General features: G+C 46.5%; 1 protein-coding gene across 1 annotated transcript; it reads left to right on the forward strand.

Annotated features, from left to right (window-relative positions):
* Window positions 1–4,319: 4,319 nt before the first annotated feature.
* Window positions 4,320–11,085, forward strand: LOC135537979 (beta-1,3-galactosyltransferase 1-like). Its single transcript, XM_064963989.1, has 2 exons — window positions 4,320–4,847; window positions 8,879–11,085. Exons 1-2 carry the CDS (start codon window positions 4,823–4,825, stop codon window positions 10,126–10,128), a joined length of 1,275 nt encoding a protein of 424 aa, XP_064820061.1. The 5' UTR covers window positions 4,320–4,822; the 3' UTR covers window positions 10,129–11,085.
* Window positions 11,086–11,381: the final 296 nt, after the last annotated feature.

Genomic DNA, 11,381 nt, shown 5'->3' on the forward strand with positions numbered 1-11,381 from the left:
CCGCCACCCCCACCACCCCCAAAAAGGAGTGGTACAACCAGCTACCCCCAAAAAGGAGTGGTACAACCCGCCACCCCCACCACCCCCAAAAAGGAGTGGTACAACCCGCCACCCCCACCACCCCCAAAAAGGAGTGGTACCACCCGCCACCCCCACCACCCCCAAAAAGGAGTGGTACAACCCGCCACCCCCCACCACCCCCAAAAAGGAGTGGTACAACCCGCCACCCCCACCACCCCCAAAAAGGAGTGGTACAACCCGCCACCCCCCACCACCCCCAAAAAGGAGTGGTACAACCCGCCACCCCCCACCACCCCCAAAAAGGAGTGGTACCACCCGCCACCCCCAACCTGCCATCCCCCAAAAGGAGTGGTACAACCCGCCACCCCCCACCACCCCCAAAAAGGAGTGGTACAAAACTTGAGACCCCCCAATGCACATGTACGTGTGCAGAAAATGACTGCCCAAATGGAGCCTGTCCTTACAGCCATAAGCAGTGATGCATATTCAAAATGCCAGATAGGCTACAGAAGGTTTAAACAGAGTTTTAAACCTGTATTTGGAGTTGAGAGTCACTCATGTTAGCAGCCGATATCAACTAGTGATATATCATGCAGTGGCACAGGCAGAAATTTGATTTGATTTTTGTCGGCCCTGATGAAATTTGGAGGGGAGGAGGGACTCATTCTGAGTTGGTGGGCCTGGCTTCCAAGTGGATGCTGGTGGGCGGAGCCTGCCAGCAGAGTGCTCATGATCTGTCTGCCCTCCACCATCACCTTAGAAGGCAGCCTCCCAGCAGAGTGCTCATGTTCTGTCTTCCCTCCACCATCACCTTAGAGGGCAGCCTCCCAGCAGAGTGCTCATGTTCTGTCTTCCCTCCACCATCACCTTAGAGGGCAGCCTCCCAGCAGAGTGCTCATGTACTGTCTTCCCTCCACCATCACCTTAGAGGGCAGCCTGCCAGCAGAGTGCTCATGTTCTGTCTGCCCTCCACCATCACCTTAGAGGGCAGCCTGCCAGCAGAGTGCTCATGTTCTGTCTGCCCTCCACCATCACCTTAGAGGGCAGCCTGCCAGCAGAGTGCTCATGTTCTGTCTGCCCTCCACCATCACCTTAGAGGGCAGCCTGCCAGCAGAGTGCTCATGTTCTGTCTGCCCTCCACCATCACCTTAGAGGGCAGCCTGCCAGCAGAGTGCTCATGTTCTGTCTGCCCTCCACCATCACCTTAGAGGGCAGCCTGCCAGCAGAGTGCTCATGTTCTGTCTGCCCTCCACCATCACCTTAGAGGGCAGCCTGCCAGCAGAGTGCTCATGTTCTGTCTGCCCTCCACCATCACCTTAGAGGGCAGCCTGCCAGCAGAGTGCTCATGTTCTGTCTGCCCTCCACCATCACCTTAGAGGGCAGCCTGCCAGCAGAGTGCTCATGTTCTGTCTGCCCTCCACCATCACCTTAGAGGGCAGCCTGCCAGCAGAGTGCTCATGTTCTGTCTGCCCTCCACCATCACCTTAGAGGGCAGCCTGCCAGCAGAGTGCTCATGTTCTGTCTGCCCTCCACCATCACCTTAGAGGGCAGCCTGCCAGCAGAGGGCTCATGTTCTGTCTGCCCTCCACCATCACCTTAGAGGGCAGCCTGCCAGCAGAGTGCTCATGTTCTGTCTGCCCTCCACCATCACCTTAGAGGGCAGCCTGCCAGCAGAGTGCTCATGTTCTGTCTGCCCTCCACCATAACCTTAGAGGGCAGCCTGCCAGCAGAGTGCTCATGTTCTGTCTGCCCTCCACCATCACCTTAGAGGGCAGCTTCCCAGCAGAGTGCTCATGTTCTGTCTGCCCTCCACCATCACCTTAGAGGGCAGCCTCCCAGCAGAGTGCTCATGTTCTGTCTACCCTCCACCATCACCTTAGAGGGCAGCCTGCCAGCAGAGTGCTCATGTTCTGTCTGCCCTCCACCATCACCTTAGAGGGCAGCCTGCCAGCAGAGTGCTCATGTTCTGTCTGCCCTCCACCATCACCTTAGAGGGCAGCCTCCCAGCAGAGTGCTCATGTTCTGTCTGCCCTCCACCATCACCTTAGAGGGCAGCCTGCCAGCAGAGTGCTCATGTTCTGTCTACCCTCCACCATCACCTTAGAGGGCAGCCTCCCAGCAGAGTGCTCATGTTCTGTCTGCCCTCCACCATCACCTTAGAGGGCAGCCTGCCAGCAGAGTGTTCATGTTCTGTCTGCCCTCCACCATCACCTTAGAGGAACATGAGCACAGAACATGAGCACTCTGCTGGCAGGCTGCCCTCTAAGGTGATGGTGGAGGGCAGACAGAACATGAGCACTCTGCTGGCAGGCTGCCCTCTAAGGTGATGGTGGAGGGCAGACAGAACATGAGCACTCTGCTGGCAGGCTGCCCTCTAAGGTGATGGTGGAGGGCAGACAGAACATGTCTGTCTGCCCTCCACCATCACCTTAGAGGGCAGCCTGCCAGCAGAGTGCTCATGTTCTGTCTGCCCTCCACCATCACCTTAGAGGGCAGCCTGCCAGCAGAGTGCTCATGTTCTGTCTGCCCTCCACCATCACCTTAGAGGGCAGCCTGCCAGCAGAGTGCTCATGTTCTGTCTGCCCTCCACCATCACCTTAGAGGGCAGCCTGCCAGCAGAGTGCTCATGTTCTGTCTGCCCTCCACCATCACCTTAGAGGGCAGCCTGCCAGCAGAGTGCTCATGTTCTGTCTACCCTCCACCATCACCTTAGAGGGCAGCCTGCCAGCAGAGTGCTCATGTTCTGTCTGCCCTCCACCATCACCTTAGAGGGCAGCCTGCCAGCAGAGTGCTCATGTTCTGTCTGCCCTCCACCATCACCTTAGAGGGCAGCCTGCCAGCAGAGTGCTCATGTTCTGTCTGCCCTCCACCATCACCTTAGAGGGCAGCCTGCCAGCAGAGTGCTCATGTTCTGTCTGCCCTCCACCATCACCTTAGAGGGCAGCCTGCCAGCAGAGTGCTCATGGACTGGACGGATAAAGGATCCTCTGCTCCTGCCTGATTAATCATTTCTCTGGTACTTAAACTAGTTACCAGATATGACCAGGTAATACCATGTATATATTATAAAGTGTTGCTTATGAGGGTATAGAATACTTTGAATCCTTCTAAAAACAGGACTGCACTTGAGTTGTTTGCTAGCAACTTAGCAGCACTTTGCTTATCTGCTTATCTTTTGCCTAATGGCTTCACGCACGCACGCACGCACGCACGCACGCACACACACACACACACACACACACACACACACACACACACACACACACACACACACACACACACACACACACACAAACACACACACACCTCTATAAGAGGAAGTATGAGACAAGATCTCCCGTTGCAGTGAAAAATGAGACGAAGGTGTGGCCTTCCAGCAGGTAGAGACCAGGGCACCATGGTTACCTAGAAGAATGTGCATGTTCCCCACGACAACAGTGGAGAGCTCTAGAGACAATACCATTGTTACAACACAGTAGGAAGCTCTAGAGAAGCACAGCTGGGGTACTAGTGGAATGGAATAAACTAAACTAAAGCCCTCAAACTACTTCCTGGGAAACATGTGTTTTTGTGTCTGATGTCCCACTGGTTAGCATGTGAAGCATACACACCTCAGACAGAATATTCTGAGAAGTGCTGAGAGAATACATGATCAATCTGAAAAGAGTGTGCCAGTATCATCAAAACAGATCTTTATATACAGTACCAGGCAAAAGTTTGGACACACCGACTCATTCAAGGGTTTTTCTTTATTAAAAAAAAAACTATTTTCTACATTGTAGAATAATAGTGAAGACATAAAAACTATGAAATAACACATATTGAATTCTGTAGTAACCAAAAAGTGTGAAACAAATCTAAATATATTTTAGATTCTTCAAAGTAGCCACCCTTTGCCTTGATGACAGCTCTGCACACTCTTGGCATTCTCTCAACCAGCTTCAGGAGGTAGTCACCTGGAATGCATTTCAATTAACAGGTGTGCCTTGTTAAAAGTTAATTTGTGGAATTCATTTCCTTCTTAATGCGTTTGAGCCAAGGTAGGGGTGGTATACAGAAGATAGCCTTTCTTGGTAAAAGACCAAGGGTGTCGGGTGCCTTGTCCTCTATATAGGGAGTAGAGAGCCTTGTCCTCTATATAGGGAGTAGAGAGCCTTGTCCTCTATATAGGGCGTAGAGAGCCTTGTCCTCTATATGGAGTAGGGTGCAGGGAGCCAGTTAAGCCACACCCTAACTAGTTGCACATTCACCTTACCCCAGGTGGGAACGGTTTTACTTATCATTTAGTCGCAGGAAAGTTAACAAACTGGAAATACTAGTGGAGCAGAAGCAACCTTTGGCCACGGCTGCCTTCTGCCATTACATGTAGTTGTTGCATGATACAACATTAATTGACTGTGGTTTGGACTACCTTACACCTTCCTACCTGCCTGCATGAGTATGAAACAACAAGAGTTGACCGAAGAGGGATTACTGAAACCTTCCAACCTGCCTGGCAGCCATCCCCAGCTAGATAGATCTCCAACAAGGTGGAATGACCTAAACCTGGCAGCCATCCCCAGCTAGATAGATCTCCAACGAGGTGGAATGACCTAAACCTGGCAGCCATTCCCAGCTAGATAGATCTCCAACAAGGTGGAATGACCTAAACCTGGCAGCCATCCCCAGCTAGATAGATCTCCAACGAGGTGGAATGACCTAAACCTGGCAGCCATTCCCAGCTAGATAGATCTCCAACGAGGTGGAATGACCTAAACCTGGCAGCCATTCCCAGCTAGATAGATCTCCAACAAGGTGGAAGATGGTATTAAGAAAGGAGGAAGAAGGTAAGTGTATTTTCATGTTTCATCCCATCTGTTTTTTTTTTTTTTACTATAGTTTGACGTATTCAAATTCAGAGTAACAAAACGGTCATACTGAAGGAATTCTATAGAACGTCATCGTACGCACGGAACACAGGTGTTTTCTCAGTAACTTAAGTTCACATGTCGGAGGATGCTTGGTTCTCAATGATCACCTCAGGTACAGACAAGGAAGCAAAGCGGTTCTGTTTTTTATTTTATTTTATTTGACGTCCAACTAACTATCAGTCCAGGAGTCAAAATGCAATGTTGTTGACAATTGAGTCCCACTGAGACCAGTATCTTCTTTTACAAGAAACTTCTACAAATCACATTTTTTTTTTAATAAGAATCAATGGAGAAGAAGGATATTAGAATTGTGAACATTAGAATTTAAACTACATCCCTGCTCTAGAAATAAATACATGTGTCAAACCACTATATAGCTGCATGGACATTTTCATACCAACATTTATAAAGCAGCCTAGACTGTACTATAGCACCCTATTCCCTATACAGTGCACTACTTTTGACCAGAGTCCTTCCTATGTGTCACGATCTTCGTACAAATGGTCGGACCAAAGCCCGGCGTACTTTTGAGTTCCACATAATTTATTAAAGATGTGAAACTTAGAAAAAATAAGAAAGAATAAACGAACTGTGACGACAATGCAGTGCTAACAGGCAACTAAACATAAACAATATCCCACAGCCCATAAACTACCTCCTCATGCCTTTTGCACACAATGTATATAGACTCTCTTTTTTTTCTACTGTGTTATTGACTTGTTAATTGTTTACTCCATGTGTAACTCTGTGTTGTCTGTTCACACTGCTATGCTTTATCTTGGCCAGGTCGCAGTTGCAAATGAGAACTTGTTCTCAACTAGCCTACCTGGTTAAATAAAGGTGAAATATATATATATTTTTTTAAACAGCTGGAAAAATGTAACTTAAGCATGATCCCCAATTAGAGACAAATATAACCAGCTGCCTCTAATTGGGAATCATACAAATCACCAACATAGACAATCAAACCTAGAACCCCACATAGAAAATATAAACTAGAACAATCCCCCAGTCACGCCATGAGCTACTCTACCATAGAAAATATAAACTAGAACAACCCCCCCAGTCACGCCCTGACCTACTCTACCATAGAAAATATAAACTAGAACAACCCCCCCAGTCACGCCCTGACCTACTCTACCATAGAAAATATAAACTAGAACAACCCCCCAGTCACGCCCTGACCTACTCTACCATAGAAAATATAAACTAGAACAACCCCCCAGTCACGCCCTGACCTACTCTACCATAGAAAATATAAACTAGAACAACCCCCCAGTCACGCCCTGACCTACTCTACCATAGAAAATATAAACTAGAACGACCCCCCAGTCACGCCCTGACCTACTCTACCATAGAAAATATAAACTAGAACAACCCCCCCAGTCACGCCCTGACCTACTCTACCATAGAAAATATAAACTAGAACAACCCCCCAGTCACGCCTGACCTACTCTACCATAGAAAATATAAACTAGAACAACCTTTCTATGGTCAGGACGTGACACTATGCGAGGAAGGGATGGTCTCATGTTCCATTCCTCTTTCCAAACAAATGTCAAGTCAAAAAATGGTGTATTTATTTAACCTGTATTTAACTAGGCAAGTCAGACAAGCACATTAATCAATGTATGAATATGTAGATATGTCACTAATATAATGCATATACAGTACTGTATGAATATGTAGATATGTCACTAATATAATGCATATGCAGTACTGTATGAATATGTAGATATGCCACTAATATAATGTATATACTGTATGAATATGTAGATATGCCACTAATATAATGTATATACTGTATGAATATGTAGATATGCCACTAATATAATGCATATACTGTATGAATATGTAGATTTGTCACTAATATAATGTATATACTGTATGCCTATGTAGATATGCCACAAATATAATGCAAATACACTATGAATATGTAGATATGTCATTAATATAATGCATATACAGTACTGTATGAATATGTAGATATGCCACTAATATAATGCATATACTGTATGAATATGTAGATATGTCACTAATATAATGTATATACTGTATGCATATGTAGATATGCCACCAATATAATGCAAATACACTATGAATATGTAGATATGTCACTAATATAATGCATATACAGTACTGTATGAATATGTAGATATGTCACTAATATAATGCATATACAGTACTGTATGAATATGTAGATATTCCACTAATATAATGCATATACTGTATGAATATGTAGATATGCCACTAATATAATGCAAATACACTATGAATATGTAGATATGCCACTAATATAATGCATATACTGTATGAATATGTAGATATGCCACTAATATAATGCAAATACACTATGAATATGTAGATATGTCACTAATATAATGCATATACAGTACTGTATGAATATGTAGATATGTTACTAATATAATGCAAATACACTATGAATATGTAGATATGTCATTAATATAATGTATACACTGTATGAATATGTAGATATGTCACTATTATAATGCATATAATGTATGAATATGTAGATATGCCACTATTATAATGCATTGTCACGAACCCGCTCAAAGCCCGCAACAAAAGGGAGACAACGTGGAGATAAGGAGTAGCAAAATATATATTTATTAAATAAAGTAAACTAAGTACAATATGCAATGGTGTGTGTAATCAGTAGTGTAAGTGAGCGTTTTGCATGAATGTGATAATGGAGGGTGATGAAAGGTGCCAAAGCAAACCACCAAAAACCACCAAGATACACAACAAAATCTGTAAAGGTGTCTGCATGGAGAGAGTCTCCTCCATGAATGGGGAAGTGGTGTATTTATCCTGGGACACACCTGGCCCAGGTGTTTCCCATGTAGCTGACGACCCTCCCAACTCCGCCCACCAGCATCCAAATAAGGAAAACAAGAGCAAAGAGAGAATACAGCAGACAGAGTGGGAGGGTCGTCACATGCATATACTGTATGAATATGTAGATATGCCACTATTATAATGCATATAATGTATGAATATGTAGATATGCCACTATTATTATTATTTTTTAACCTTTATTTAAATAGGCAAGTCAGTTAATAATTTCTTATTTTCAATGACGGCCAAGGAACAGTGGGTTAACTGCCTGTTCAGGGGCAGAACAAAAGATTTGTACCTTGTCAGCTCGGGGATTTGAACTTGCAACTTTTCAGTTGCTAGTCCAATGCTCTAACCACTAGACTACCCTGCCACCCCTCCACTCTAACCACTAGGTTACCTTGCCACCCCTCCACTCTAACCACTAGGTTACCCTGCCACCCCTCCACTCTAACCACTAGACTACCCTGCCGCCCCAAAGCATATACTGTATTATTATTGATCTGGATTATTGCCCTGCTATGTTGAGGCAGCAAAGCACACAGACATTTCACTGAACCTTTTAAACCTGCTGGAAACTGAACGTGACAAATAAAATCTCTCTCTCTCTCTCTCTCTCTCTCCGTCTCTCTCCGTCTCTCTCTCTCTCTCTCTCTCTCTCTCTCTCTCTCTCCGTCTCTCTCCGTCTCTCTCTCTCTCTCTCTCTCTCTCTCTCTCTCTCTCTCTCTCTCTCTCTCTCTCCGTCTCTCTCTCCGTCTCTCTCTCTCTCTCTCTCTCTCTCTCTCTCTCTCTCTGTCTCTCTCTCTCTCTCTCTCTCTGTCTCTCTCTCTCTCTCTCTCTCTCTCTCTCTCCGTCTCTCTCCGTCTCTCTCTCTCTCTCTCTCTCTCTCTCTCTCCCGTCTCTCTCCCGTCTCTCTCTCCGTCTCTCTCTCTCTCTCTCTCTCCGTCTCTCTCTCTCTCTCTCTCTCTCTCTCTCTCTCTCTCTCTCTCTCTCTCTCTCTCTCTCTCTCTCTCTCTCTCTCTCTCTCTCTCTCTCTCTCTCTCTCTCTCTCTCTCTCTCTCTCTCTCTCTCTCTCTCGATGGCTGAAGGCAGGAGATACTGCGGGTGGTCTCGTTTCCGTTGCTGTTTCCTCATCCTGCTCCTCATAGCAACGGCCTTCTTCTACTTCGGCGATCGGTCAGTAGAGTGGGTCCCTTCACTAGACAGGGCGTCAAAATGGTGGGCGGAATTGCGTGGCGGTTCAGTCAACAGATCTGGTTCTACCAACACCAGTAGCGAAGCAGTTTCTCTCAACTCCACTGGTTTTACCATAGACACTCATGAAACTGCGTCTGCCAGTTCAACAGATCGTCAGACTTCACGTATCCACTCTACTCAACAGGCCATGGAACTCAACACAACACATGATGAAACTAGTTCCATCACCTCTGCACTCAACATCATCACTAATCTGCTCACAGAGGGCAAGGCAGTTCTGGCCACTCCTCCTCCGTATGTGTCCCCAGGACCGTACCATGTAGAATACCCATCAGAGTACATCTTCATCCTGGATGAGCCAGAGAAATGCCGGGAGCAGAACCCCTTCCTGGTTCTGATGGTGCCAGTGGCGCCCTATAACAGGGAGGCCCGTGAGGCCGTCCGCAGGACTTGGGGCAGTGAGAGGCAGGTACTGGGCAGAGAGGTCCGTCTGTTCTTCCTGCTGGGACTGCCCAGTGGAGAGGAGACAGAGCAGCTCCAGGAGAAGGTGCTGCAGGAGAGCAAAGAGCACCAGGATCTGCTGCAGAGCAACTTCATAGACAGCTACAAAAACCTGACCATCAAGACCATGGTGATGATGGAGTGGCTGAGCTCTCGATGCCCCAACGCCTCCTACGCCATGAAGATCGACTCAGACATGTTCCTCAACGTGAACACCTTGGTCAACATGCTGCTTCACGCTCCAACGCAGAACTACCAGACTGGACTAGTGGCCCGATGGGGAGCTGTTCTAAGAGACCGTAACTCCAAATGGTACCTTCCAAAGGAGGTGTTTCCTGAACCAGTATACCCACCTTATGCTCTGGGCCTGGGCTATGTCTTCACCTTAGACCTCCCCAGGAAGCTGGTGGAGGCGTCCAGGCATGTTAAAGCCGTCTACATAGAGGATGTGTATCTGGGACTGTGTATGAGACACCTGGGCATCCGGCCTACTGACCCCCCCAGTGGAAACCTCTTCCAGGTTTTCCCTGTGGCTTATGACCGCTGCACCTACTCACGGCTGATAGCCACCACCACACACAGTATCACTCACCAGGTCAACGCATGGATAGACCTACACAAACCTGGTCCTCCCTGCTGATCTCATACAGTAACAGACTGACTGATGTACCAATCACTTCCTCGTTGTTTGTTCATACACTAACTAACTAACAAACCAAAAACAAAGAAGGCCTCCAGGGGATGGGGAAAGGATATACATTTCTGGATAGATCTGAAAATATCTGTGCAGCAACTCTCCCCATCCAACCTGACAGAGCTTGAGACGCTCTGCAGAGAAGACTGGGAGAAACTCCCCAAATACAGGTGTGCCAAGCTTCTAGCGTCATACCCAAGAAGACTCAATGCTGTAATCGCTGCCAACGGTGCTTCAACAAAGTACTGAGTAAAGGGTCAGAATAGTTATGTAATATTTCAGTTTTTAATTTTATTTAAAAAATAAATCCTGTTTTTGCTTTGTCATTATGGGGTATTGTGTGTAGATTGATGAGGGGAAAGAACTATTTAATACATTTTAGAATAAGGCTTTAACCAACGTGTGGAAAAAGGTGTCTGAATACTTTCCAAAGGCACTGTTTACCTTGGTGAAGAACATTAACACCCTGAATGACCAGTTTCTTCACGTTACGTCCTTTGGGAGATTGTTGTTTTGCTCTGAACCGAGGCAGACACCTTGCTACACCGGTTTTTGATTCCTAAGGCTTTTTTTAAACATAGACTGAGAGCAGCAGTTATCTGTCTAACGTGGACATGGTGATGGACTGGACAGGACTAACAAATGGATGCAATGGGTTGGATCTGTCTGTGGTGAATGTGTGTACAGCACTGAAGCAGCAGAAACCCAGAACAAGTTAAACAGGTTTATCGTAATGGAGACTAGTTGGCTGTGTTTAGACAGGCAGCCCAATTCTTATATTTATTTCCACTAATTGTTCGTTAATTGATCTCTTTCAGAGCTGATGTGATGATCAAAAGTCTAAACACAGCCGCTGCACTGCACTTAATAATCATCTGTGCCCCTTTTCCCAGAGCAAACTGGAACAGGTTCATTCTCACAACAGGAAAAAGAATACTGGAGCAGCAGGTCATGTAGATTACAATGGGTTAGGGTTGATAACCAGGTGTTCTACTCTGCTAGCCAGTACCTCCTCTAACCAGGTGTTCTACTCTGCTAGCCCAGTACCTCCCCTAACCAGGTGTTCTACTCTGCTAGCCAGTACCTCCACTAACCAGGTGTTCTACTCTGCTAGCCAGTACCTCCCCTAACCAGGTGTTCTACTCTGCTAGCCAGTACCTCCCCTAACCAGGTGTTCTACTCTGCTAGCCCAGTACCTC

The sequence above is a fragment of the Oncorhynchus masou genome, unplaced genomic scaffold (genome assembly GCF_036934945.1).
Source record: "Oncorhynchus masou masou isolate Uvic2021 unplaced genomic scaffold, UVic_Omas_1.1 unplaced_scaffold_881, whole genome shotgun sequence".
Classification (NCBI taxonomy): Eukaryota; Metazoa; Chordata; class Actinopteri; order Salmoniformes; family Salmonidae; genus Oncorhynchus; species Oncorhynchus masou.

Excerpts from the sequence above, each read along its gene's own strand:
- LOC135537979 (XM_064963989.1), top strand. The coding sequence starts at position 4,823 with ATGGTATTAAGAAAGGAGGAAGAAG. Across the intron at positions 4,848-8,878 it reads ATTAAGAAAGGAGGAAGAAG|GCAGGAGATACTGCGGGTGG; the intron begins GTAAGTGTATTT and ends CGATGGCTGAAG.